Source organism: Penicillium antarcticum (genome assembly GCF_028974205.1).
Source record: "Penicillium antarcticum strain IBT 31339 chromosome Unknown utg000002l_segment0_segment0, whole genome shotgun sequence".
In the NCBI taxonomy this organism is placed as follows: domain Eukaryota; kingdom Fungi; phylum Ascomycota; class Eurotiomycetes; order Eurotiales; family Aspergillaceae; genus Penicillium; species Penicillium antarcticum.
The window spans coordinates 1,068,056-1,091,318 of NW_026695300.1; the positions used below are offsets into that span (position 1 = coordinate 1,068,056).

The window sequence follows — 23,263 nt, forward strand, 5'->3', positions numbered from 1 at the left end:
CTTAGATTTGTAGGACTATTTTTTATGGCAAAATGATTCATCTTCTGAGCTACTTCAGTCATACTAAACTGGATGCATTGGAGGTAGTACAAACTAAAAATGCTTTTACTAGTTGACAGCATCAACATCTGCCTGGGGTTAGGAAGATTGCATCACATCGAATGTCATCGTACCTATCCTTCTCGGTAGGTACAAACTTATGAAGTCAACCCCATGCTTCTAATAGAGTGCAGAGTGGAATTGAAGAGGAGCCGTTCTAAATTGAATGGCTGAGCGAGAGGGAGTTATCTAGCAATAAATTGAAGAGTGACAACGGTCAAAATGGTTGAGAACTGTTTAATAAAAAGGTTGAAGTTATACATTGAAGAGCCAATCACAGGCGGGCGGCCGCGTTATCGATCTGCTGCCTTCGGGACCTGAACATCCCAATTCCTTCAATTCCCCCAATACTGTAATTTACAATTCCTCTTCCCTCATTGCATCTCCCAACCTCAAGTGAAAACCAGGGAAGTTTCACAGTTGTCACAGACGGGTTCTCCCCGCCTTCTTTCCCATTACACAAGCTCCGAAAGCTTGAGATTCCCCCGCAGCCCACCATGTCGACCTACGAAAGTACAAGCTCTTAATCATCGCAAGGCGAAAGCCACGATGCTGACTCTATTCCAGTTGAACATAACACAAGCGACCCCTCAACGGCCCAACAGCCACGCCGCCGTCGCCCCGACCTTTCCACCTTCTTCTCTGCTCTCTCCGAGATCACACCCGCCCCAGACCACAGACCCCATGCCGTCCCAGTACCAGGAGATATCAGCGCAGCGTTCTACTCTCTTGCCGAAGCGCTTGAGATGATGCGCCGCGATGCAGACACCGAGCCGAACCCCCAGGCGCAAGCAGGCACCGATAACACCATCACAGAGCACCGCGACGACCTGTTGACCACTATGATCCAGTCGCTTCTTTCGCAGGCTGATACACCCCCGCGTGAAGTTGAGGGCGTTAGTGAGGAATTCTGCGATAGTAAGATGCTTCCCTAGTCCCCTCCGCCCGTCCATCTCAGCATTGCTAACCGCGTTCAATTTCTACAGTGCTCGAACGTGTCCCCAAAGCCAAACTCAACGATTCCGATATCTGCCCCATCTGCAATAACCCCTTCGTTGAAGATCCTTACCCGCTCGTCGTCCAGCTGCCCTGTCACCCTACACACCGCTTTGACATGGAATGTGTGCGGCCTTGGTTACGTTTGCGCGGAACGTGTCCACTTGACCGAGTGGATTTCGCGAAGCAGCAGAGGGAGAAGGTTGAGGCGCGTAAGAAGCTTGTTGAAGAAGATGAAGAGGAGGAGTGGGATGGTATGTACGGTTGAACAGATAGCGAAGTCGAAATTGCATACACAAGGACCAGTCCTTGTCTTTTGTAACGAAGCGGAGATGAAGATGACGATGCATACCTGGTTATTTTACCTTAGCATGGAGTGAATTACTATTCCCAAAAATTTCCATACTTTGTGTACATTTCGAATGCATTCACATAAAAAGGCATATCAGCTGACAATTGAAGCACTGCTACCTGACCTAGTTGCATTGCGTCATCCACCTGATCTATGTACGAGGTATTCCGACGCTTTCACAGTGATTGGGTATACCACATCAGCCCGTAGCTCGTATTTACAGTTACACTTTAGCGTGGAGTCACTGCCACCAAGATTACTGCAACCTATTTGAAAGAGCTTTGGACTTGAAGATCTCGGCGCAAAGGCGCAGTCCATTGAGGGGAATATGCATGGCAATATAAACCGCGCTGCACCTCAAATTGCTCCGGATAGCCCCTCTTGTGTCGACCCATCTCAATCATTTGAACGCAGTTCTATTCAATTTCATAATGTCGGAAGCCCAAGCTAGCTTGATTTCATACGAGGGCAGCTGTCACTGTGGACAAGTCAGCTACACGGCAAAGCTCCCTTCTCCTGTAGAAGAGCAGGTTGTCAATACTTGCAATTGTACAGGTCTCGCCTTTGAGTTGCGGAAGGCAATGAGCAAATGCTAATATACTGGAGTTGATACAGGCTCTATCTGCAGTATCAACGGTTATATCATGGTCTATGTTCAAAAGACCAACATTACCTTTCATCATAGTGCAGACGCTGCCAAGGCTCGTATCATGCTCCATATCTCTCTGCTTTACTATTTGTCATAATCAAATACTTCTCATAACTAACAGCTAGGAATAGGAGTATCTCTTCGGAACCATGATGTTTCACCATACATTCTGTCGTAACTGCGGAACTAGTGTCTACATTTACTCAGAGGAGGGTGAATACAAAGATATTGTGGCTGTCAATGTAAGCCCTATACTTTTCGGAGTTCTTGTGGTTGCTTCGCTTACGGAAAATTAGGGACGGACGTTGAAAGATGTTGATCTCGACACATTGAAGACCGAACAACTCAATGGAAAAAAGATAGTCATATAGCGCAACAAAGACTCAGCAAACCACAATATCAATATTTGATTGTAGATCCTTCTTCATGAATGCTTCCCACAGCAAGATAATCTGCCCATCTATCCCTTTTTCTTCGGTAATAGGCTCCTCCTTCCAGGCAACATACCCAAGACTTTCATACCACTCTTGGATGCTGAACGAAGGTGGAGAAAGACCAAGTCTCGCCCAGACACCTTGCCATTCTGGCGCCTTATTGTAGATATAACGTTTACTCAACGCTGTCAGTGTAATAAATCGGCAATTTGGGTTTCCGAACCGCTCAGTAGTAGCCATCTGTTCAACTAAGTTCACTGCTCTCTTCCCAAGCCCTAATGAGCGGTACTCTGGTAGAATAAAGAAAGAGCTGATGGAAAGTTCCGTTCTGTTTTCGGGTGCGATGTCGGGTTCAAGTAGTCCAGATGATGCGTCGAGTGAGATGTGACCAGTGCGGATAGTGTTGCTTCCAATACTGGGGTGAGGAATCGTGATCCAGAATAGTCTTTTTATCTTGTCTTTTTCTTTCCAACTTTGTAAAGTTTGTAGGTTTGAATCCCATCCACAAATGAGGCGCTGCCTTCTCATCTCGTTGAATTGGTCCTCGTTCTGTAGATCAATAGGTTCAAGGGAACACATTGCTGAGGGCGGTTCAGATTCCATGGCAAAAAGGGTTTTATGGATGTACGAATGACAGATTTAGTGTGATAATGTTCAAATCAACGTTTCATGAGTGAGACCTAAGAAGATGGCGGCGATGACTCGATTGAAACACGTGATTTAGGCTATACTGGGGTATTCATTTACACCACTTGAATACTTGAGTGTTTACTAGGAATAGCAATAGATTTATCTCTCTGCCTTTCGTTGATGACTGAATTTAGGAAGGCCATGGTTGCGATGTTGCAATGGATCCTGGGATGTGAACTGGAAGTATGAAGGCCTGGTATGTTGAGAATATATGTGGGGGTCGGAACTTCATATAGCTGCCAGAAATGAGGTTGGGGTTTACCAAAAGCGTTGTGTTCGTTGGCAAGCAATGGCAACAAAGAAAAGTGAAGGAAGCCGACAGAGCCGAGATTGATTGAACAACCTTGAATAGAGAATTATATATTATAGAGCATGAGTGCTTTTTGATTTTTGATTTTGCGTCTGAGTGTTGTAAGGTATCAAGTGTTGATTAGCACATTATATTTGTCGTGATCGTCATATTCGTAACTCGTAGCAATTCGGTAGGCACTGAAGAGTAACAATGCTCTTTGTAAAGACTTTGCAAATGAATACAAATTTTTTGATGGTGTCGTCGTAAAATACAATACAAAGCCATAAGAGGTATTCTCAATTAGCAGTGCCCATCATGACAAGTTAGTAAAGATCGTATATCATGACAGTAATAATTTTCATGAACTATGATCAGTATAATCTCAATGGCGATACCTATCATAGGGCATTTGGACTTGGCTTAGCTTCACCCGAAAGGGTTACTAGTCATCAGCACTGCGAAGAAGTGCAAGTCCATAGCCGACGGCCCTACCCACTCCAATCCATCAAGGTGAGCCGCCTCGAAAGATGAAGTATTGGATAAGGGTTTTGGGGCTAGCCCACCGTAACCAAACGATCTCAAACGTCCAAGCTACCTCCTTAACTATGGAAATAGTAAGTCGAGGTAGACATCGAGTCGTCCGGTCTTAGTGGCTTGAGGCCATCAAATTCAGTAGTTGCGAAAGGTGGGTAAGGCGTAAGGGATAAAGCGACCAAGATGCCTCTAGCTCCCTCATCCGCCAGGCTTCCGCGCTAAAAGCGAAACTGGATTCGAGGTCTGGAGGGCCAGTGACTGGCAGTTTCGGCCAGAACTGCGCAGCTTGATACTGGGTCCACTCCTTGACAAGAATCATGATCACCATGATTGCTAGTCCCAAAACTAGAGTGCTGATCTTCAGCAGATATGTTCCTAGACATGAAGCCATGGTTAGCAAAGGTGGGGGAGGGACAGAGAAACTGACAGGTAGGTAGCACAATACTATGCAAAGAAACGAATGAAATATTGGATCATGCCCAAGGTATAGGTATCTGTAGGTAATTGTGCTGTATCAGACGATGAAGCACGAAGTGTGCTGATATGTGTATCGAGGACAGCGACTTGGGCCGCTACTTATACTTGGGCCGGACAGTTGAGCGCTCTTCAATGAATGGATTCGGACAATGAACCTGCAGGTTCTTTCAGTTGAACAAGAAAGGAGACAAAGAGAAAATATACATTGCACGAAAGATCACTGAAAAAAGATCAAAGGATACATACACAAAGACAGTAGATAATCACGTCGAGTGAGAACAATACCCTCATTCAAGGTAGCAATTATATAATTTTACCAGATTCCAGCCTTCAACAGATAGTAAATGATACATTATAGACTATCTATAGAGGCTTACTTTGAAGGAGCTTTCGCCTTGTATGTAGAAAACAGCTAATGGTCTGCGGTATATTGCGAAAATATCCTTTTTTTTCCCATTTAATCTGCTAGATGCTCATATGAAAAGAATACTCCCTTCCGCAACGTTCTGTTTTCATGTTGAATCTCTCCCTATTATGACCAACAATACTCTCAACTGCTTGCTTCAAATAGATAATAATCGCCTTGTCAACGTTTCTATCACTTTCCGTCTGGGAATCTATCTATTTTATATATTGAGAGACATCCCGTTCACTCTTCTTCCTAGAGCGCCAAGTGCCGATTCACTCACTTTCATACAAGGAAGTAGCAATGATATGAGCTCGCACCTGCTTTAGGATACACTCAGTTTGATAAGATAAAATGAAAGTCTTTGTCTTCTTGATCTTAATCTTCCCACCATTCCACCAAAATGCATAGTCCCACCTTTGTACAGAATATCCAGGTGTAGCGCGTCTACCTTAACCGGGGATCCGATGATGATCGATGCGTCCACCGGACCGTAGGTGGGCTCCATCAGTAGCTGCCGACAAAAAATCGATTACTGGCCCGATGCAGAAACCCCTGTCCGTAGCAGAGCAGCTCCGCAACCACCTCGCCACCCATAGGTGGACGTCGTACCTAGCAAGGGAGGGGAAATGACCCAGGCTGAGAGAGATGAGGCGAGGGGTTTCTACCGTGATCTCGTACGGTTAAACGCCGAATGCAAGGCTGCTTACCAGCAAGACGAACACTAGATAGACTCGTTACTTCCTTCCACAAAAATTGCCTATTACACACAACCTGTATCATTACTGACTACTTGGGACCCGAAGGAGTATAGACGAAGTAGGATAAACGGCGATTTAGTTGAACTTTCATAACTAAGTATTGTCTGCTTTGTAGGGGGGCTTGTCGCTAGAAGTCATGGCAGAATGTCGTTTTCGGCGTTGTTCTCACATACCTTGGGTTTCCACAAGGACACGGTGCATTTTGATGGCATCGTGGATAATTGTAGACGTAGGTGGAAGTAGGGTGCGGGGGAGACGTAAGTGGCTCTGGGGGCCAAAAGGCATTACTGTATCACCTGATCTACACCTGGTGTGCAAGTCTTTCCTCCACATCTCGCCTTCACGATGCCAGGAGTACCGTCAAGCCGAGCATGCGATGAATGTCGCAAGCGAAAGAAGAAGGTCAGCAAACATTGACGTGAACCCACAAGGCCACCGCTGACGGCCCAACCCAGTGCAATCTGGCAATGCCTGTCTGCGCTAGATGCGCACAGCTCAAGATCAAGTGCTTTGGCGTTGGCCAACAACGATACAAATTCATTAACCGAAATGCCACGGGATTAGAGCCCCTACGCATAGTCTCCAGCAACCGGACGACGCTCATTACTGGGCACTTGATATCCAGGCTCGAAGTCAGGGATATTCGTTACGACACGAACTGCTTTGGCGCTTTTCTACATCTTATCCCCAAGCGCATTGGGGCTAACAACGCCCTTGACATAGCAGCAGATACATTTGCTACTGTTTATTCAAATTTACACTTGGACCAGTATCCCGTGCAGGCACTTGTCAAGCATGGGAAGGCGCTGACAGCCCTGCGGGACTGCTTGAAGATGCCTCTCGATGGACAGGTTGCTGAGATTGCAACGGCCATATATTTCACTATGCTCAATGATGTACACGGTATTTCTAGCCAAGGGGTATATGTCAGACCACTAATATTAGCTACAGGATCTAATAAATAACCGGACGAATAGGCCGCGCGTATCCCATATAGAGATTTTGTTGCATTTATTGCAGATGACGGCCCACTGGAATTGGAAGTCTAAGTTTGAGCTGGAAACTCTCCTGACACTCACTGGCATCGTGGTACGAAGCTCTCCCTGAACTAACTATGCGAGGTCACAGCTAAATTAGCCCCAGGTCATGGAAAGCTTGGGCAATCCCCGAATAAATCTAGAGCCATGGGTGTGGAATGTGCTCGAAAAAGTCGAAGCTCCAAAATCCGCTGAAGACCGCCACTTGCATACTGAAGCAATGAGAAAAAGCCCAGACAGGTTTCCGAGCCTAGAGCTGCGCCGCATAATTGAGACCATACAGATGATCCGCGAGCCGGCGCACCGCTCCTCCGATCTCCAATTCAATTACAACTTACTACTAAGCGACTTGGAGAAATTAAATCGCCTACCAAAGTCTCTCTTCTTCAACAACGAACCGTCTACGGATCAACCCTCTCCCCAGATTCAACTCGGAAACCAAACGCGACTTGCTACTGTGCTTACGCTGGCATTGATGGTTAATACGGTTCTTCAAGAGTCCTCCTCGCTCGACACAAATTTGCTTTCTGAAAATGACATGCTCGTCGAGGAAAGCATTGCTGTAAGCCAGATACCAGATCGATATATGCCGCTAGGAGCCTGCTATGTGACGCCTTGCCTGATTGCTGCCTGTGCTGCGTCTCACAATCCGAAGCAGCAAGCAGTTATAGCTGGTCTTCTTGGTGAGATATCTACGACAGAAGGTACTCCGACCACCTGTGTGATGGATGGTGTGGGTGGGTGGAGGAGGAAATGGGAAGATATGCGGCGACAAGTCCCTGGACGACCGTTGCTCAGTGCAGCTATCTGCAGACATGCTGGCGGATAAAGAACGTGAAATTTGTCAGGAATACTATCAATCGCAAGGATGTCCGAGCGGAACTGTATTCTGAACACGACTTGATCTTTCATTGCTAGACTAATCTAGCAACAAGCGCGTTCCTTTGGAATATAGATGATGAGATATAGATTCTAGCCGAGCAAAGTAATTCATCAGATCATAACCCAAAATGAGGGCCACCTGGTCTAAAACCTGTAACCCAAGCAAATGGAAGTAGGTAGTCAGACTCATATTGCAATACAAGTACAAATACCAAGCACCTCGTATTCAGAGTAGTGTAGACGATAATTAAGCGAAATGTAAACAAGCCTTGTCAATTGCTCGGCTAAGAATTCATGTAATCATTCAGTAAAGCTGCCTAGTTTTTCCGGGAAGCTGCCATCTCTAGTACGATATCCAATACAGTGCTTTCATCAAAACATAATTGAATGATCATCACAGTTCGGTGACGCGATCCTTCTGACGAATAGCCAACTTGCCCGCTTGGTTAATCATGGCCTCGTATCCACTTCTCTCGAGGACACCGCCGTCATCCTTGACGACCTCACGAGCCTCAAGTTCCTCGACAAGACGCTGGTTTTCACGGTTGCCTTCTAGCAAGAACTTGAGGCACATCACGGCGTGTTCCTTGATATAGGGGTTGTGAGCGTCAAAGGCTGTGCAGCAGAGGATTGCCTCGACACCGCCATAGCGGCGAATTTGTTCTTGGACTTCGGGACACTTCCATACAAGCGATGAAAGGACCAGCACGACCAGTTTCTTGAGATTGCGCCACTCGAATTCAGAAGGGTCTTCGGTGATGGGTGGAGACTCGGGACGGGAGTCGACGCTGCCACAGCCGTTGTCAATGGGGTCGGGGTCGCTTGGGTCGTAAGGACGCTCGACTGCGACAGGGGCAGGAAGGACATCACTTGTAGGATCGTTGCGGGGTGGAGGGGGTGGGGGAACTGAACCGAAGGACAGCTGGCTTAACTGGCCCTTGGGGATGCTGGCTTCCAACTCCTTGATCAAGGTCACCAGGTCGTAGACAATCTCCCATTTGACGAGCAGGTTCTTCCAGTCGTTGTTCTCCGTCAGGACAGCAAAGAATTCTAAAAACTGGTAGACACCCTCGTACACCCGCTCCATGTCCCACAGGTTGAGCGGGAAGTCCTCTGGTAGAGCACGCTCGGCGCGGATCTGGCCTTGAAGGTAGATCAATGCGCAGGTTTCGGGAATAATGTTACCACGGAAGATGGTAAAGATGTATCGGACGGTCAGAATGTCAACTCGGTTGAGCGACGATGGGTTGCGGGGAATGTTGGGTTGGGCTGATCCTGTCACAGAAGCAGGGGAATACTTCGCACGGAAGATGTGGGTGAGAATCTTGATCACCACAGCCTGTGCCGGGGAAATAATATCCTTAGGCTGGCCAAAGTCGGAGTAGGCGTGGGACATGAGGCCGTTCTTGAGCACAGCTTCCATGATCTGGACCATCATCTTAAAGTAGAGCTCGTCATCCGGAAGATCCCAAGCGGCGATGAAGATCAGAAGTTCACGGAGCAGATTGCGCCCAGTCTCTTGGGTGAGCAGAATGTGGCATCTCAGGGCTTGCATATTTCTTGTTCCATTGCGTTCACCACCTTTGAGTCCAAAGCTGTCAACGATGCCGGCCTGAACGATCATGGGCAAGGCTTCGATCTCGGCGGGTCCAAGGACGAGAGGGATGTCCGTCAGAAGACCACGTTGTTGATCACCAGGGCGGCCACGGTATTCATCATCTTCGTCGTCTTCCTCATCACCATCCCCATCTGCGCCATCATCGTCCACGTCATCCACATCATCGCCATCAACGCTACCGTCAGCCATGGCCTCCAGGCTGCGCGAGTCATCGTCGCCAACTGTGTGTGCATCCCCATGGTCATACTCGTGCTCTTCGTCGCCATCGATATGTGATGGCTCCTGGAGACGAGCCATGAGCTCATCTTTAGCCTCTTGAAGGGTCTCGGCAGCAGACTGAGCTGACCGGGGCATGCTAGTGTCCTCGTCAGTCACTGGTGCATCCACTGCCCCAAAATCGTTGATTTCAGGGAGATCTGCCCAACAAAGACGAGGGAAACCAGCCGTTAGACTGCGATCAATAGTTAGAATGGTCTTCTTCTTAGTGACGTCGTGATCCTCCTCCTCTTCCTCGTCTTCATCATCCTCGTGCTCTTCATGTTCCTCCTCTACTTCTTCTTCTTCTTCTTCTTCGTGTTCTTCATTCTCATCTTCGGGAAGCGCAGGTGGAATCTCACGAGCTCGCTCTTGAAGATCTGACCAACCATCCACCTTCGCTCCAAGTATCGCGGTCAGAGCCGCCCGAATATCCTTGACCTGATCTGGGTCCCGGCCCATCTCTTGAATGGCGCTCAAATCCCGTCCGAGGATTCTCTCCATGTGATCCTTGATGTTCGCGAGAAGCAACATAGCGGCCTCTTCCTTGATGGTAGCAGGCTCCCGGGGGAACTTGGCAATGGTCTCCAACAGCAAGTCTTCCGCGGTCTGGTCGTAAAGCGCACGGATAGGAGGGTTGATAACGCGCTCTCCAACCTGCACAATAGGCGCCACTCCTTCTCTGGGACTGGCATCGTCCAGCGGTTCCTTGGGCTTGATGATGTTTGTATCGGCAGTCGAATGGTATCCAAAGAGATCCAACCAAAGAACCATCTTGCGATGCTCGTTATGCATGATGAAGTTGTGGAGGTACTGGAGGCATGTAATCAATAGACGCTTGTAGAGGTTGACCACTTTCTGCCATCGCTCCTCGTTGCGCGCATTTGTCTCGCCGTCGAAGCCTCTGGCAGTTACGCGCACGCAGGTGTCGATGAGCGCTAGAATTCTCTGATCGAAGCCAGTTTCCGCGGCAAGATTCTGCGCTTTCTTTGTTGTGGCAAGAAGGTTGCGGGCAATCGTGCAGAGATCATTGAGGCGCTCGATGTCCTTGACTAGCGAGAGATAGTTGTATGCGATGAGGTTGGAGGATGAATGTTCGTAGCTCGCTGCCGGACTCTTCCATGCGAAAGACTGGGACTCGAGGACTGGGATCGCTTTCGTGAGAACGTTGGTGAGGCCTTGCCAGATGTCTGGCGACATGCCGAGATTGTGACTGTGATCGCCCAGCATTAGCATACAGAGTAACCAGGCTGGGACTAGAGATCACTTACCGAACATCGCTCTCTTGATGTGTCTTGTAGAGGATCTGTTTTCCAGCGGCAAGCATGTGCTCGAGGCGTTTGTCGTCGATCATGCCCTTGGTCTCATAGTGGCTGAGGGTCCCCGCGAGGATCACCTTGAGCATCAGCTCGGCAGGTGTGCACAATGGCTTCGGGTCCGCCATAGTGAAAGATCAGAGCGTAGCCAAAATACCAAGCGGGGTGGGATGAGAGGTCAAAGATTTGGAGGTGTGGGGAGACAAATTTTCCGCCCGCACGAACACGCCCGCCCGACCCTCCGTCAACAAGCAATACACTTTGAGGTTTGGGAAAATACAAGAAGAGATTATGATTACCAAATTTAATCGGCCATGTGACTAGCGTACCATAGTTATCTTCAACGGTTTGAATGTTTTTTACGCCTCTTGAAAACAAAAGCGATTTAATACAAGATGAGCATGCCACCCAATTGCAGGTTTTAGGATTTCTGTCCATCAAACACCAGCAACGCTCGAATGAATCAATCACTTTGCCATCCAATCTAGACATTTGGTCGACAAAAGGTTGGAGATGGCAGAATAGTTTATCTTCTCGCCGCTCTGGCAGAATCAAAGGCGGTGTTTAATTTCAACGAGCCCCTTCCTTCAGTGTAGAGATCAAAGAATGACAATGGCAGAGATATCGAGAGGTCAATTTCGGTCTTGACAGACACATTGTTGCCCTGTTGCTCTGGCTAGAGGTGATCAATACTGCAAGGCCCACAAGATGCAGTAAGCTCTTTTGGGTTAGTGCCTGTTTCTATACAAACCACCTGACAGCAGTGCATCGATGTACTAGGTAGAAGGATGCACTGGGGTTATTGGGAGGACTGGCGAAGAAAAAGAACGTCTGTGTAAGGCTGGCAAACGGCACACTTGATTTGAATAATGCTACCTAATTGCCCTCATTGCAAACTAGATCATTCGCTCTCTTCGCGATAACGATGAAAGGTTCAGAAGCCTTTCAGAGAACCTTGAACTGGCTCAGGACTAGAAAGAGAAAGAATACAGTAAGCCTGGTGTACTGGTGCAAGCAATAGAATCCTTTACGGATACATGGGTACATACTGGTAGCATGAGCTAATTCCGCCGGGGTATGTGCCTGCACATGGAGACTGATGCCCTCAAACGCGCGGTAAAGATGATCTTTGTTTGTTGTGTAATAGGTCTTGTCATGGATACCCGCCTGTTCAGGAACCCTGGGGTGAGAGATTGAGCAATTAGCAAGCTGCATCGACATCACGCGACCAACCCAGGCGGGGTCAGAGTCATACGAGATAACATACCAGGTGATGAAAACCAGTTTGTGACGCTTTTCTCCGCCAGTTGGGGAGTCGTACTGGAAGTCATAGACAGAGTAGAGACATTCGTTCTCTGGGAAGTTAGAGATGAAGTCTGCGTAGTCCTTGGATTTGCCAGAGTTGGCGACGTCGATCTTTTTGTCGTGGGCGGAAGCTTTGTAGGTGACCCAGTCAAGAGTGTCAGTCTCTTTGACCTGGTCAAAGACCTCCTCACACTGAGGGGTAATGGTTGCGAATCCTCGTGTCATGGTTGGAATGGAGAGATGAAGGAGGAAAGAGGGGAAGGAGGCAAGTTGAAAGGAGCGTTATTTATAGCGAAGTTTACCCCAGCATTCCGCGCGGGGATGGCCTGATCTACATTAAGGTTGGCCGATTTGTTACGTGTTGCTCCTGAACATATGCAATCATGACTGTAGTTCTGTCTCCACTTGGCCCTTTACAAGGATATACTCATGACGTAAGCTCTCCCCGCATTATCAATATTAGCCGGCTGTTATATGCAGGTGAGAATGAAAAACCGAGAAGCTTCCCAGTTTGTTGCTGAAAGGCTTAAGATCATGATGTTGACCAAGTGGAGCTGGAGCTATATATGATGGGTGGACCTGAATGACATGACATGACAAGGAGCTACAATATCCGGATCACCTGGTGCTTATATACCTTGTCTCAAAATATGCACAGATAACATAGCTTGCTGTAAATATCTGTTACTATTGAGGTATATCTTGATCAGCTTCAAGGCACTTCAAACTCAATCTGTGCGCAAAAATCCACCAAGCATGTTGGATGCCTAGCAAAGGCTTGATGAGCAGAACTATTTAACAAGCCGAAAAATAAAGACTTAGTCATTACTAGTTTAGCATGAATTCAATTCAAAAAGAACATTGGCCTTAAATTTGGAGACGGTAACTGAAGGTGCCCTTTCGGTCTATACATACACGAGGGGTCACAAGACTGTTTACAGTGCTATGCAGAATTGGATGTTATCTACATACCCTTGAAGCGAGTGTACTGTTTTATCTCCTTTTTCATCTGTTTTTGGACACTTTTTCTGCTCAATGTTTGAATATTTCAGGTTGTAGTTATTTAAACTGGAGGAGTGCCAAAGTGAAAGGACGTATGACACCTCCTGTACATCTCTCCGTAGCAGCATCTTTCCACCCGATTTAAAGTAGTCATTTTAATGACCCTGAGTGTCTCTATTGTAAATATCATTATACTTCCCCAATGCCTGACTAGCCAGAGTATCCGCTCCAACCCCTTGGAAACGAGCAGGACTCAATGCTTCCAGGAGCCGCTCATCTTCCGAGGTAGCAGAGCTCTCAACCTCACCCAGTATCTTCCGTGACACAAGCTTCGCGGTGCCAGCAGCAGTAGTAACCCAGATGGCAGCAGCCATCCACAAATTGGTAACACCAGTCACCTGCCCCGCAAGTGGGAGGTTGTCAGGAGTCACCGAGAAGATACCATTGAACGGTCTTTTCGCTTCCCAGGCATCCGACTCGGCATTGCATCCTTTAGCTTGGAATTGATCACCGTTTTTCAAGTATGAAGTTGCTTCAGAAAGAACTTTGTCGAAGCTGGAGGGCCAAGCTCCAATGGCCGTATCGACAGGATCCAACTGCAGCGGAGCGTGATCGTAACTGCCCAGTCCGTCGCGATCTCCGTGGTCTCTGGCATATACATGATGATCGAGCCAGCGGACGAATGGATATGGTGTTCCAGTGCGGTGAGGTCGAGATAGAGTAAAGGTGTAAGGATGTGCGACTGGAACAATAGGAATCGGAAGTTCTGTGATGGAAGCTTTATCGCCAATGGCAGTGCCTGTCAATAACGAAGTCCAAATACCAGTGGCAAGAATGACAGTGCTGCCTTGCAAGTCAATGTCGCCTTCTGCGGTGTGGATAGCTGCTATCTGTGCAACGTTTCCATCCCTGGTATTTGTGGTGGAGAAACCAGTAACAGAAGCCTCAACAAAATCCACACCTCGGCTTCGCGCTTGATCAAAGTAGTAAGAGGTAATGACTTGCGCGTTGGCCGTTCCATCGGAAGAGAAATGCAAGCCAAGCTTCACAGTCTCGGCGTCAATAAAGTCCGGAGCAAGGGACGCCGCCGTTTCTGGGTTGATGATCTCAGCGGGTAGGCCAGCAGCTTGTGCTAGCTCGAGACGGCGGTGTAATGTTTCCATGCCTGATGGTGCTGATGAAAGTTCCAAGCCGCCGACGGTGTTGAAACCACCGGGGATAGTGAGATACTCTGAAACGGTATCTTTGGCAAGTCGAGTCAAAACGGACGATTCGTTGAGCTGGCCAACAAAGCCTGGGGCATGACCCGTAGATCCAAGACGCTTTTCTAAGCATTTATCGATGAGAACGATTTGATGCCCTTTTTTATTTTGCGACAGATGGAAGGCGAGGGCTGCGCCAACGATACCTCCTCCAACGATGAAGATTCGCTGGGGGGATGGGGCATCGTTCAAATCGGCAATTCTGAGTGTCGGCAGCATATTGTGAATAGTTCAAGGTTGTAAGCTGTCAATTCTGGAAAATGACTTCATGAATCCCAATAGGCTGGGTCTCCATCAAGACTATAAGGGTCAATCAATCAGCCCGATATCGGGAAGCTGGTGATTTCTCGTATCCATTTTAAGCCGATTGTATGCGCGACGACGGGCGCGGGGATTGATTCGCCCTCAAATGACTCATTTCACGACATCATTCGATGTCAACTTTCGACGGCTAAATATAGACGCGGTGGATGGCACAATTTGGGTAAAAATCCGCGAGTGTGGGGACTATAGTCAAATAAGCCAAGCAAGTTTGAATTCACATCTATCCAAGCTAGCCAGCGACCACCTATCTATGCACATTCTTCGGTCGTCGGACAGACAAACCTATCACATCGCGGAGATTATCCCAGAAGCCCAGGTCATAGATATTGTCAAGATCTCTCATACTATCAAGTCGTTTCCATCGTGGGTCAGGTGGCATCTCATGACCAGGGCGACGAACGATGCGATTGGAGTCAGATGCCAATAAGCATCCCTCCGTTGGAGGATCATCGTCATTGACAAGAATCTGATCAGTGTGGACAGGCCAGGCTTGGTCATGGAGAGACAAAGGAAGGGGGTTCTCAAAGATCAAGCTTCGCTTTGTCTTGAAGACAAATCCATCCTCGACATCATCCTTCCAGTATGACCACTTGGATGTCTCATTTGTAGTCGTACCAGCCCAGATCAAGTATACATGGTAAGCCAGGAAAGCAGCCGCCAGCGGGGCAGTCATGAGCATCAAGAGGAAAACAGCCCCAATCCGGGGATCGGTAGCAATCACAATGCCCCAAATATTGAAGTACATCGACCATCCTGACATGGCGGCCTTCATATCTGGCGGGACTAGTTCTTCGAGAGTCTCAGAGAGCAAGGAATAACCAAGATAAGATCCGTAGACCAGCATGGCAGAGAGTGACAACAGCAGTGAGATGAAGTAAACGCAGTTGTCGGCTCCAACGCAGTTCATAAGCCATACACAGTGGTGATCGTGTCTTGAGACACAGGCATTGCAGAAACTGCAGTGCTTGCTGCGCGCTGGCTTGAGGAAGTCACAGGTGGTGCAGCGATGTCCTGGATGGAAGAGGACCCGGTCGTATGGGTACCGTTTCATTTCTTTTTCATGATTTTCAGGTGTAATAAAAGACTTCGTCATTACACATTTGTAGAGTAGAACATATGGCAACACGACAGCACCGGGGACCCAAAGTTTATGGGAGCTTGACAGTCGAGGCCATGCTGCTGGGACGAATATCCCTTCGCCGATCACAAGTAGTCCCACAAAGAATATCTATGTAGTAGGTCAGTATAGGCCGATACACACTGTTTGGAGACATACCAAAACCAAGGGATGATTCTCCTTCAATACATAGCTGCCGGATCGAGTCCAGCACTGCACTATCCGTCCGCCGAACCGGCGGTCATCAACAACAGCGATTCCATTGGGAATATGCACCCACAGAAGCCGATGGAAAAAGGCGACCGGTGTTTTTCTGAATTAATTAGCGCGTGTTGGGAACTCTTTGGCACATTCCTTACCTGAAGGCCGGGAGCCTGCCAAACAGAGCGATAAAAGTGAGCGCTGAGATTCCCAAAATAACCAGACCGACCGTCCTGAGAGCACCCATTTTATTTTTCTTGGTTACAGGTCACTCGTACATTGTCTCGCAAAATCTCAATGCTCCTTTGGGATACCCTTGATGCGTGGTCCGTCAAGCGCCGAGTCGGTTGTGTGTACACCACGTGACCGTCATTTCCATTTTAAACTCAACTTTCAACGCCAACCTATCTCAGTGAATCTACCGGTTTGCTCTGGGCTTCTCTTCGGAGTTTATGAAAGGCTGACGTCCTATGCAGTCTTTTTGGACGCGAATTATGATACTTGTGACATGTTGACGCGTGATATCGCGTTCAGAGGTCAAAGACACTGACAACATCCCTCCAGGGGTAGAATCACTAGATATGGCGTCTCCTGGTGATCATGGAACAAAAGACAGCCTGTTTAAAGGGGCACGGTTTTGGTTGTCCCAGACTGTCCCCCAAAGGCTCAGGTTCAAGGAATTGATAGCGGTTTGTTAGCACTTCACCTATTTGATAAATCGGGAAGTTGACTGGGGTAGAAACATGGTGGCACCGTTGTACTGATGGAAAAGGATGCCGACGTGAAGCTGGTTGATCATGCAAAGAAAGGCATCCCTACTGATACGTGAGCTTTTCTGCCCTTACTCGGATGGGAAAACATACTAACAGATGGTAGATACTCCTATCGATATGTTGAACGGTCCATTCAAAATGGCAAACTTGAAGATCTTGAAACCCACCGAGCTGTGGGAATCAGACCTCGTCCAACTGGGGCAACTCACATTGCTACCAAAGGAACCAGGCAATCCTTCACCTTGCAAGATGACCAAATTCTGTTTGACTGGATTGCCCACATTCAGAAAGAAGAACCTGGATCTCCTCTTATGGGTAATAAATTGTACCAGGTACTAGAAGAACTTGTATGGTGGACCCTTCACTTTCCTTTCAAGAAAGTAAGACAAAAAACGCTAATATTCGAGCCTCAGCACCCTAATCATACATGGCAATCGTGGCGTACTCGATACGTGAAGCAGCTGCGTGGCAAACCCCGTCCTGGAGGTGGAGTTCCTGAACTACGCCCGGAGTTTATGAAAGATGCTCCATCTGGCTCAAAGCGAAAGCGAGATTCAAACTTAAACCCAGTCGAGAATCCCCAGTCCGGAGATTCACCCTCAAAGAGGAGAGCAGTTGATACAGCTTCTAGCTCTGCTCAGCCCGTACCGCGTTTGATATCCTCTAATCGGCCAAAACTGTCGAATATGGCACCAAACCCAGCGTCTAAACCCCTATCCAAAGACCCTATCGCCCCATCTCCAACAGCAAAGGCACACGGGATTTATGGAGACCCCACCCCATTCCAGGTCCCAAGTCCTTTCACAGAAACTCGTCGTGGGGATCTTGCATTCCCACCACCGCCCTTCAATACCTCACAACAACTAGTCAACACAACACAGCCATCGATACAAAAGCCGGTCAATACATTACAACAGCCAGCTTCCATTTCTCAGCCAAGAAAAGAACAATTGACCCCCGTCTCCAATTTAAGAGAAGAGAGGCCAGTCCCCATTTCCCGTCCGAGAGGAGACAATGCCTTTGCCCAGTCAGGTCGATTTAAGAACCAGCTGAACAAGAACAGACCTCCAGTCGAAGATCCCTTCAGAGACCCAGTGGATGCCGTGTTCTTAGAGCTGCCATTCTTCCCAGCAAGCCCAAGCCCAGAAATTATAGACGACGACGCAAGTGACGGACCAGACGTGGACACCTGGATCGATGAACGGCTCAGTCGGGGCGTTGATGAGAATCACGTTTTCGACGCGTTGCGCTGCACAAGCATGGTTCCCGACATGGCCGACAAAGTTCTACACCAGCTCACTGCTGGGAACGGGATCCCTGAAAATGTACCTGGGGTGTGGACAGCAGATGATGATCGATGTCTACAGGCCGAAGAAAGGGCGAAAGTGGAACGAGCCTTGATGAAGCACGGTGCTGAATTCGTCAAGGAGCGGTGGGAGTACTACAGAATGGCGCGGGAGACAGGTCTCATTTAGTGATATCCATGGGAGGTTTTGTTTTTATCAGGCGCATGAATGGGAATCACAAGGAAAGGAAACTTGGAAGGAACTGCAAATTTAATGCACATGAGATAGCCGGCTGTTAGGAGACGAAATGAACCAGATTACACCAATTATGAAGACCCGAGAACGAAGAGAAACAGAAAAGGCTTGAAGTCAACAAAAAGGACGAATGCGAAGAGGGTATTGTGCCATATGCAAAGTTGCTTTGGCTAAATCCGTAGAGGGCATTGATCACGGGTATTTCACCTTTTCCCCGAAATTTCATAGAAAAGAAAGTTTTAACCGTCCTTGAAAACACTGCAAGGGAGGTTAGCATGCGTCAGGGATTTCGTGGGGATGGGCTGGACTCACAGATGCGATTCATAAAATTTGAGCATCTGATTGGCAATTAGCATCGTCAAATCTCTTGAGGTGCGCAGTCAAGGCTAGCTTACCTTCATTGGACACTTCTCATAGCAAGCCTCAATGGTCACCCTCGACTTGCGTCCGTTGGTGAAGACGAGCCAAGCGTATAGGCCATTGCTGTCGGGGTCGCGAACAATTGTGTCAACTTCTTGGACATCCTTGTCCCAGCTCTTTCCCTTCGGCACCCAGTCGGTACCGTTCTCCTCAGCCTCCGCCTCCACTTCCTTGGTGGCCTTCTGTGACTTGCGACGCTGTCGCTTGGGCTCGGCAGCTGCGGAGGAGCTTGCGGTAGGTGTGGCGCTCTTGGAATCCGCCATGGACTTACGTTTACGGCCCGGCTTGGCCTTTGGTGCTGGTAATTCTGGCCTTCCACCCACCTTCTTGTAGTAGGCCGCAAGAATGTCACCCGCTCCCTCTCTAGATCGTTTGTCAGTAAAAGCGCGAAAGCAGGTTTCAGGCCTCAGAGCCCAATTTGCTTGTACACATACTGGAGGCCTTCTTCTTCCTCCCATGTGCGATCTGACGGGTCTTCGTAGCCCTTCCATTTGACTAGAAGCTTGAGAGTGCCCTAAGAATTGCGGGTCAGCTTGTCGGACGGAAAAGGAAGCTTGTGTTGTTGACATACATCATCCAGCCAGTCGTGCTCGACGATATTCTCGACGATGTACCTGTTCCTTGTCAGCTATAATCCTCCGAGATTGCGCAGGAATGCGCCACTCACACTCCCTCCTCCTCTTCGTCGTCGTCTTCGTCCTCGTCGGCTTGGTCGTCGTCGGCGTTGTCATTTGCTGGAGCCTCAGGCGCATCCCTGAAAGGGATATCGCCAGACTCCTCGTCTGACATATCCTCCACGGGAGCTAGACAATCCAAAAGTCAACAACGAAGCTCTAGCGCGCGTGCGACAGATCAACAATGGGCTCGCTTACGAGGCATGATTGGTCTGAATGGGGAGATGAGGTTTGAAAGTCGTGAGAACAGATTGGCGATGCGAGGTCAACGCCTCAATTGTGGCAGTAAAACTGACAGTATAAAGATAGTCGCATAGCAAAAGCATGGGGTTCAGAACGCGTGAAGGCGGACAAGAGACGCTAGTCCGCTTCGGGTAGTCAGAATTTCATTTGTCGAAAGTGCATTTCGGGAAGCTTCAACCCCTCGGATTTCATTCAAGCTGTGTTTTGTGTTTCTCGCTCACTCTTGATTCCTTTTTCTCTTCGGAGCTCTCTCTCTTTCAAATCTTTATACCCTGCCAGGTGGCAGCCCACCGTCAATATGGCAATGCGTAAGAAGCACACCCCCATACCCCTCATTCTTGAAATGTGCTATGGCTAACTATTTCCATTTTGGTCTTAAACAGAGCTTGATATGTCTCAAGGTGACTATCTACCGAAATACCAGCCTGATATAACTCAAATCCGGTTGCTGACACTCAGGGGTAGCCCAAGTCTTGAAGGACGAACAGGGACGGCCATTCATCGTCGTTCGGGAGTACGTTCACCGCTACGCCGATTTTTCCGCTTATTATACCATGAGGGTCATTTGGATATCCAGGGCTGACAGAGATCTGATAAAACAGCCAGGGAAAGAAGAAGAGACAGCACGGCACCGAGGCTGTCAAGTCACACATTGTTGCCGCTAAGACAGTGGCCAGCATCGTCAAGACTTCTCTGGTATGGCACTCGACAACAGATGACGGAACGACTTCTGACTCTCATTGATAGGGTCCCCGTGGTCTCGACAAGATTCTGATCTCCGCCGACGGCGATATCACCGTTACCAACGATGGCGCAACCATTCTCGGCCAGGTGCGACTCCGAACTCCTTTTCCTCCGCGAGGTTCAAATTCTCAATTCAGGAAACTAATGCGTGAGATGTCAATAGATGGAGATCACAAACAACGTTGCTAAGCTGCTAGTTGAGCTTTCGAAGTCCCAGGATGAGGAGATTGGTGATGGTACAACCGGTGTTGTGGTGCTCGCAGCAGCCATGCTAGAGCAAGCCTCCGACCTCATTGACAAGGGCATCCATCCCATCCGTATTGCCGATGGATACGACCAGGCCTGCGAGATCGCTGTTGCCGAACTCGACAAGATCAGTGACGAAATTCCTTTCAGCAAAGACGATACCTCCAACCTCCTCCAAGTGGCCAAGACCAGTCTCGGTAGCAAGATGTATGGAATCGTGGATATGGGAACAAAAGCTTGATGCTGACAAGGTTCGCAGTGTTTCTAAATCTCACGACCAATTCGCCAATATCGCCATTGATGCTGTGCTTTCCGTTGCCGACCTTGAGCGCAAGGATGTCGACTTCGAGTTGATCAAGGTCGACGGCAAGGTCGGTGGAGCTCTCGAGGACTCTCTGCTTGTCAAGGGTGTTATTGTGGACAAGGACTTCTCTCACCCCCAGATGCCCGATGAGGTTCGGGATGCCAAGCTGGCTATCCTCACCTGTCCCTTCGAGCCCCCTAAGCCCAAGACTAAACACAAACTTGACATCACATCCGTCGAGGAGTTCAAGAAGTTGCAGGATTACGAGAAGGAGAAGTTCACAGAGATGATTCAGAAGCTGAAGGACTCTGGTGCCAACCTTGTTATCTGTCAGTGGGGTTTCGATGACGAGGCCAACCACCTTCTGCTCCAGAACGAGCTTCCTGCCGTCCGCTGGGTCGGTGGACCTGAGATTGAGCTGATTGCCATTGCCACAAACGGCCGCATTGTGCCCCGCTTCGAGGATTTGACCGCCGACAAGCTCGGTTCCGCCGGTAAGGTCCGTGAGATGAGCTTCGGTACCACAAGAGAGAAGATGCTGGTTATCGAGGAGTGCGCCAACAGCCGTGCTGTGACCGTTTTCATTCGTGGAAGTAACAAGATGGTAAGTTGGCCTGCGATGAGGAAAGAGATCTATCAATCGCTAATAACAACTAGATCATTGATGAGGCCAAGCGGTCACTACACGATGCTCTGTGTGTCGTCCGCAACCTAGTCCGTGACAACCGTGTTGTCTACGGTGGTGGTGCTGCTGAGATTGCTTGCTCTCTCGCTGTTGAGGATGCCGCTGTCAAGAGCCCTGGCATTGAGCAATATGCCATGCGCGCCTTCGCTGATGCGCTTGATGCCATCCCTCTTGCCCTTGCCGAGAACTCTGGTCTCAGCCCTATTGAGACCCTTGCTGCTATTAAGTCTCGTCAAGTTAAGGAGAAGAACACCCGCCTCGGTGTTGACTGCATGCAGACCGGTACCAATGGTAAGCTGAACTGTTTTGGGTATTTATTGATATTCATGTACTAACCTTTTCCCAGACATGCGCGAGCACTTCGCCATTGACCCCCTGATCGGCAAGCGCCAGCAGCTTCTGCTTGCCACCCAGCTTTGCCGTATGGTTCTTAAGGTATGGCTTCCATTTCTTTCTTGATTTGTCTTAAACTAACCTTCAATTAGATCAACAACGTTATCATCTCCGGTGACGACGAGTCAGAGTTCTAAATGTCTCGATTCCGTATTCATCGACGATGGTAAAGAAAAAAAATTGATGATTCTGGTTTGCCTATGTAAAAACATGGACCCATACATAGAACCTTTCGGTTACAATGAAAGCGAAAGGATTGATAATGTCTCACCTTGCCAATATCCTGCTCTACTTTAGACATGAGCTCCCGTGGACAAGCAGCTGGAACTATACTCCTCCATCTACGAGATTCACTGTAGGCAAATACGAGACACCACTCATGGTGCTTTGTTCAAGGCATCCGAAGGGTCTATAGATACAAGTACAACGAGGTTCATCCGTACCAGTTGCGTACATATCAACCCCGGTCATGTCAGCTGGCTAGGGCAAAACGAAATGAACTTCCTACTATCATCGAAAAGGAAGCCATGCAAAATACACACCAGTAACTGAAACCAGCATGCAGCACCAAAATACTATCACATTCATTCATACAGTTTTCGCAGCGATCCGTGCCTCTCTTCGGGACCGTCAGGGTTCGCCATTGCTCACGAGGGTTCACCCGATATGCCGAGGAACAACACCGTACAGCCCCAAAGAGAGGGAAAAATAGAAAAAGTAAAGAACAGACATACTCCCTCTGTTCATATGTTTTTCGGTGATAGTCTTCCAACCTCGGTGTGTTGTTACCGTCATGAACCCCATCTAGACCAAAGCAAGGTTAACTGGTGACCGGACCCCATCGAGAGATCTACACTGCCATGTTACCCGGATACGAGGAACTGAACATACGGCTCTTTCCTGAGTGTCTGGCGATCGTTGAATCCTGCAGTCGTGCATTGTGCATCGGGTTCTTGGATCATGATGGTATATCAAATGAGTGATGCGTTGTTCAATACCTATACCTCGGTCCGCTGCCAGTCCCTTTCCCTTCCTCCCTAATTCTTCCATGGTCATGCCTACGATTCTTCATGCGAGGATACACATGGTACCTGCTTTTTCTTCATGGATACGAACTGAGACGATCCGATCATGGTTGCAGGCAGGATCGGTCTTTGATGAAGTAATTAGTCCGACATGCACGCCAAGTATGTAGAAAATGGTAGCGATCCGCGATCTCCAGCTTTGTAGT

General features: G+C 48.4%; 11 protein-coding genes across 11 annotated transcripts; 4 read left to right on the forward strand and 7 right to left on the reverse strand.

Annotated features, from left to right (window-relative positions):
- Positions 1-596: 596 nt before the first annotated feature.
- Positions 597-2,274, forward strand: N7508_001389 (uncharacterized protein; the record flags this gene model as incomplete). Its single annotated transcript, XM_058459455.1, has 4 exons — positions 597-612; positions 667-1,017; positions 1,086-1,349; positions 2,228-2,274. 4 exons carry the CDS (start codon positions 597-599, stop codon positions 2,272-2,274), a joined length of 678 nt encoding a protein of 225 aa, XP_058322987.1.
- Positions 2,275-2,479: 205 nt separating this feature from the next.
- On the reverse strand, positions 2,480-3,109 carry N7508_001390 (uncharacterized protein; the record flags this gene model as incomplete). The annotated part of the gene is made up of 1 exon (XM_058459456.1): positions 2,480-3,109. One exon carries the CDS (start codon positions 3,107-3,109, stop codon positions 2,480-2,482), a length of 630 nt encoding a protein of 209 aa, XP_058322988.1.
- A 1,049-nt stretch (positions 3,110-4,158) lies between these two features.
- N7508_001391 (Zinc finger RING-type) lies at positions 4,159-4,437 on the reverse strand (the record flags this gene model as incomplete). The annotated part of the gene is made up of 1 exon (XM_058459457.1): positions 4,159-4,437. The coding sequence occupies one exon, from the start codon at positions 4,435-4,437 to the stop codon at positions 4,159-4,161; it is 279 nt and encodes a 92-aa protein (XP_058322989.1).
- Positions 4,438-6,035: 1,598 nt separating this feature from the next.
- Positions 6,036-7,556, forward strand: N7508_001392 (Zn(II)2Cys6 transcription factor domain-containing protein; the record flags this gene model as incomplete). Its single annotated transcript, XM_058459458.1, has 4 exons — positions 6,036-6,092; positions 6,122-6,610; positions 6,711-6,779; positions 6,834-7,556. 4 exons carry the CDS (start codon positions 6,036-6,038, stop codon positions 7,554-7,556), a joined length of 1,338 nt encoding a protein of 445 aa, XP_058322990.1.
- A 447-nt stretch (positions 7,557-8,003) lies between these two features.
- On the reverse strand, positions 8,004-10,926 carry N7508_001393 (Ataxin-10 homo-association domain-containing protein; the record flags this gene model as incomplete). Its single annotated transcript, XM_058459459.1, has 2 exons — positions 8,004-10,695; positions 10,754-10,926. The coding sequence occupies 2 exons, from the start codon at positions 10,924-10,926 to the stop codon at positions 8,004-8,006; spliced, it is 2,865 nt and encodes a 954-aa protein (XP_058322991.1).
- An 817-nt stretch (positions 10,927-11,743) lies between these two features.
- N7508_001394 (actin-binding ADF family protein) lies at positions 11,744-12,328 on the reverse strand (the record flags this gene model as incomplete). The annotated part of the gene is made up of 2 exons (XM_058459460.1): positions 11,744-11,769; positions 11,848-12,328. 2 exons carry the CDS (start codon positions 12,326-12,328, stop codon positions 11,744-11,746), a joined length of 507 nt encoding a protein of 168 aa, XP_058322992.1.
- A 932-nt stretch (positions 12,329-13,260) lies between these two features.
- On the reverse strand, positions 13,261-14,586 carry N7508_001395 (NAD(P)/FAD-dependent oxidoreductase; the record flags this gene model as incomplete). The annotated part of the gene is made up of 1 exon (XM_058459461.1): positions 13,261-14,586. One exon carries the CDS (start codon positions 14,584-14,586, stop codon positions 13,261-13,263), a length of 1,326 nt encoding a protein of 441 aa, XP_058322993.1.
- Positions 14,587-14,614: 28 nt separating this feature from the next.
- Positions 14,615-16,256, reverse strand: N7508_001396 (DHHC family palmitoyltransferase; the record flags this gene model as incomplete). The annotated part of the gene is made up of 4 exons (XM_058459462.1): positions 14,615-14,667; positions 14,974-15,919; positions 15,968-16,121; positions 16,168-16,256. 4 exons carry the CDS (start codon positions 16,254-16,256, stop codon positions 14,615-14,617), a joined length of 1,242 nt encoding a protein of 413 aa, XP_058322994.1.
- A 516-nt stretch (positions 16,257-16,772) lies between these two features.
- N7508_001397 (putative transcription factor Rap1) lies at positions 16,773-18,257 on the forward strand (the record flags this gene model as incomplete). Its single annotated transcript, XM_058459463.1, has 3 exons — positions 16,773-16,834; positions 16,886-17,129; positions 17,196-18,257. The coding sequence occupies 3 exons, from the start codon at positions 16,773-16,775 to the stop codon at positions 18,255-18,257; spliced, it is 1,368 nt and encodes a 455-aa protein (XP_058322995.1).
- Positions 18,258-18,562: 305 nt separating this feature from the next.
- On the reverse strand, positions 18,563-19,622 carry N7508_001398 (chromo domain-containing protein; the record flags this gene model as incomplete). Its single annotated transcript, XM_058459464.1, has 7 exons — positions 18,563-18,581; positions 18,636-18,661; positions 18,719-19,106; positions 19,178-19,257; positions 19,315-19,357; positions 19,411-19,546; positions 19,616-19,622. 7 exons carry the CDS (start codon positions 19,620-19,622, stop codon positions 18,563-18,565), a joined length of 699 nt encoding a protein of 232 aa, XP_058322996.1.
- A 336-nt stretch (positions 19,623-19,958) lies between these two features.
- On the forward strand, positions 19,959-22,169 carry N7508_001399 (chaperonin-containing T-complex subunit CCT5; the record flags this gene model as incomplete). The annotated part of the gene is made up of 10 exons (XM_058459465.1): positions 19,959-19,968; positions 20,044-20,061; positions 20,126-20,174; positions 20,263-20,356; positions 20,408-20,491; positions 20,568-20,857; positions 20,910-21,558; positions 21,612-21,930; positions 21,986-22,074; positions 22,125-22,169. The coding sequence occupies 10 exons, from the start codon at positions 19,959-19,961 to the stop codon at positions 22,167-22,169; spliced, it is 1,647 nt and encodes a 548-aa protein (XP_058322997.1).
- Positions 22,170-23,263: the final 1,094 nt, after the last annotated feature.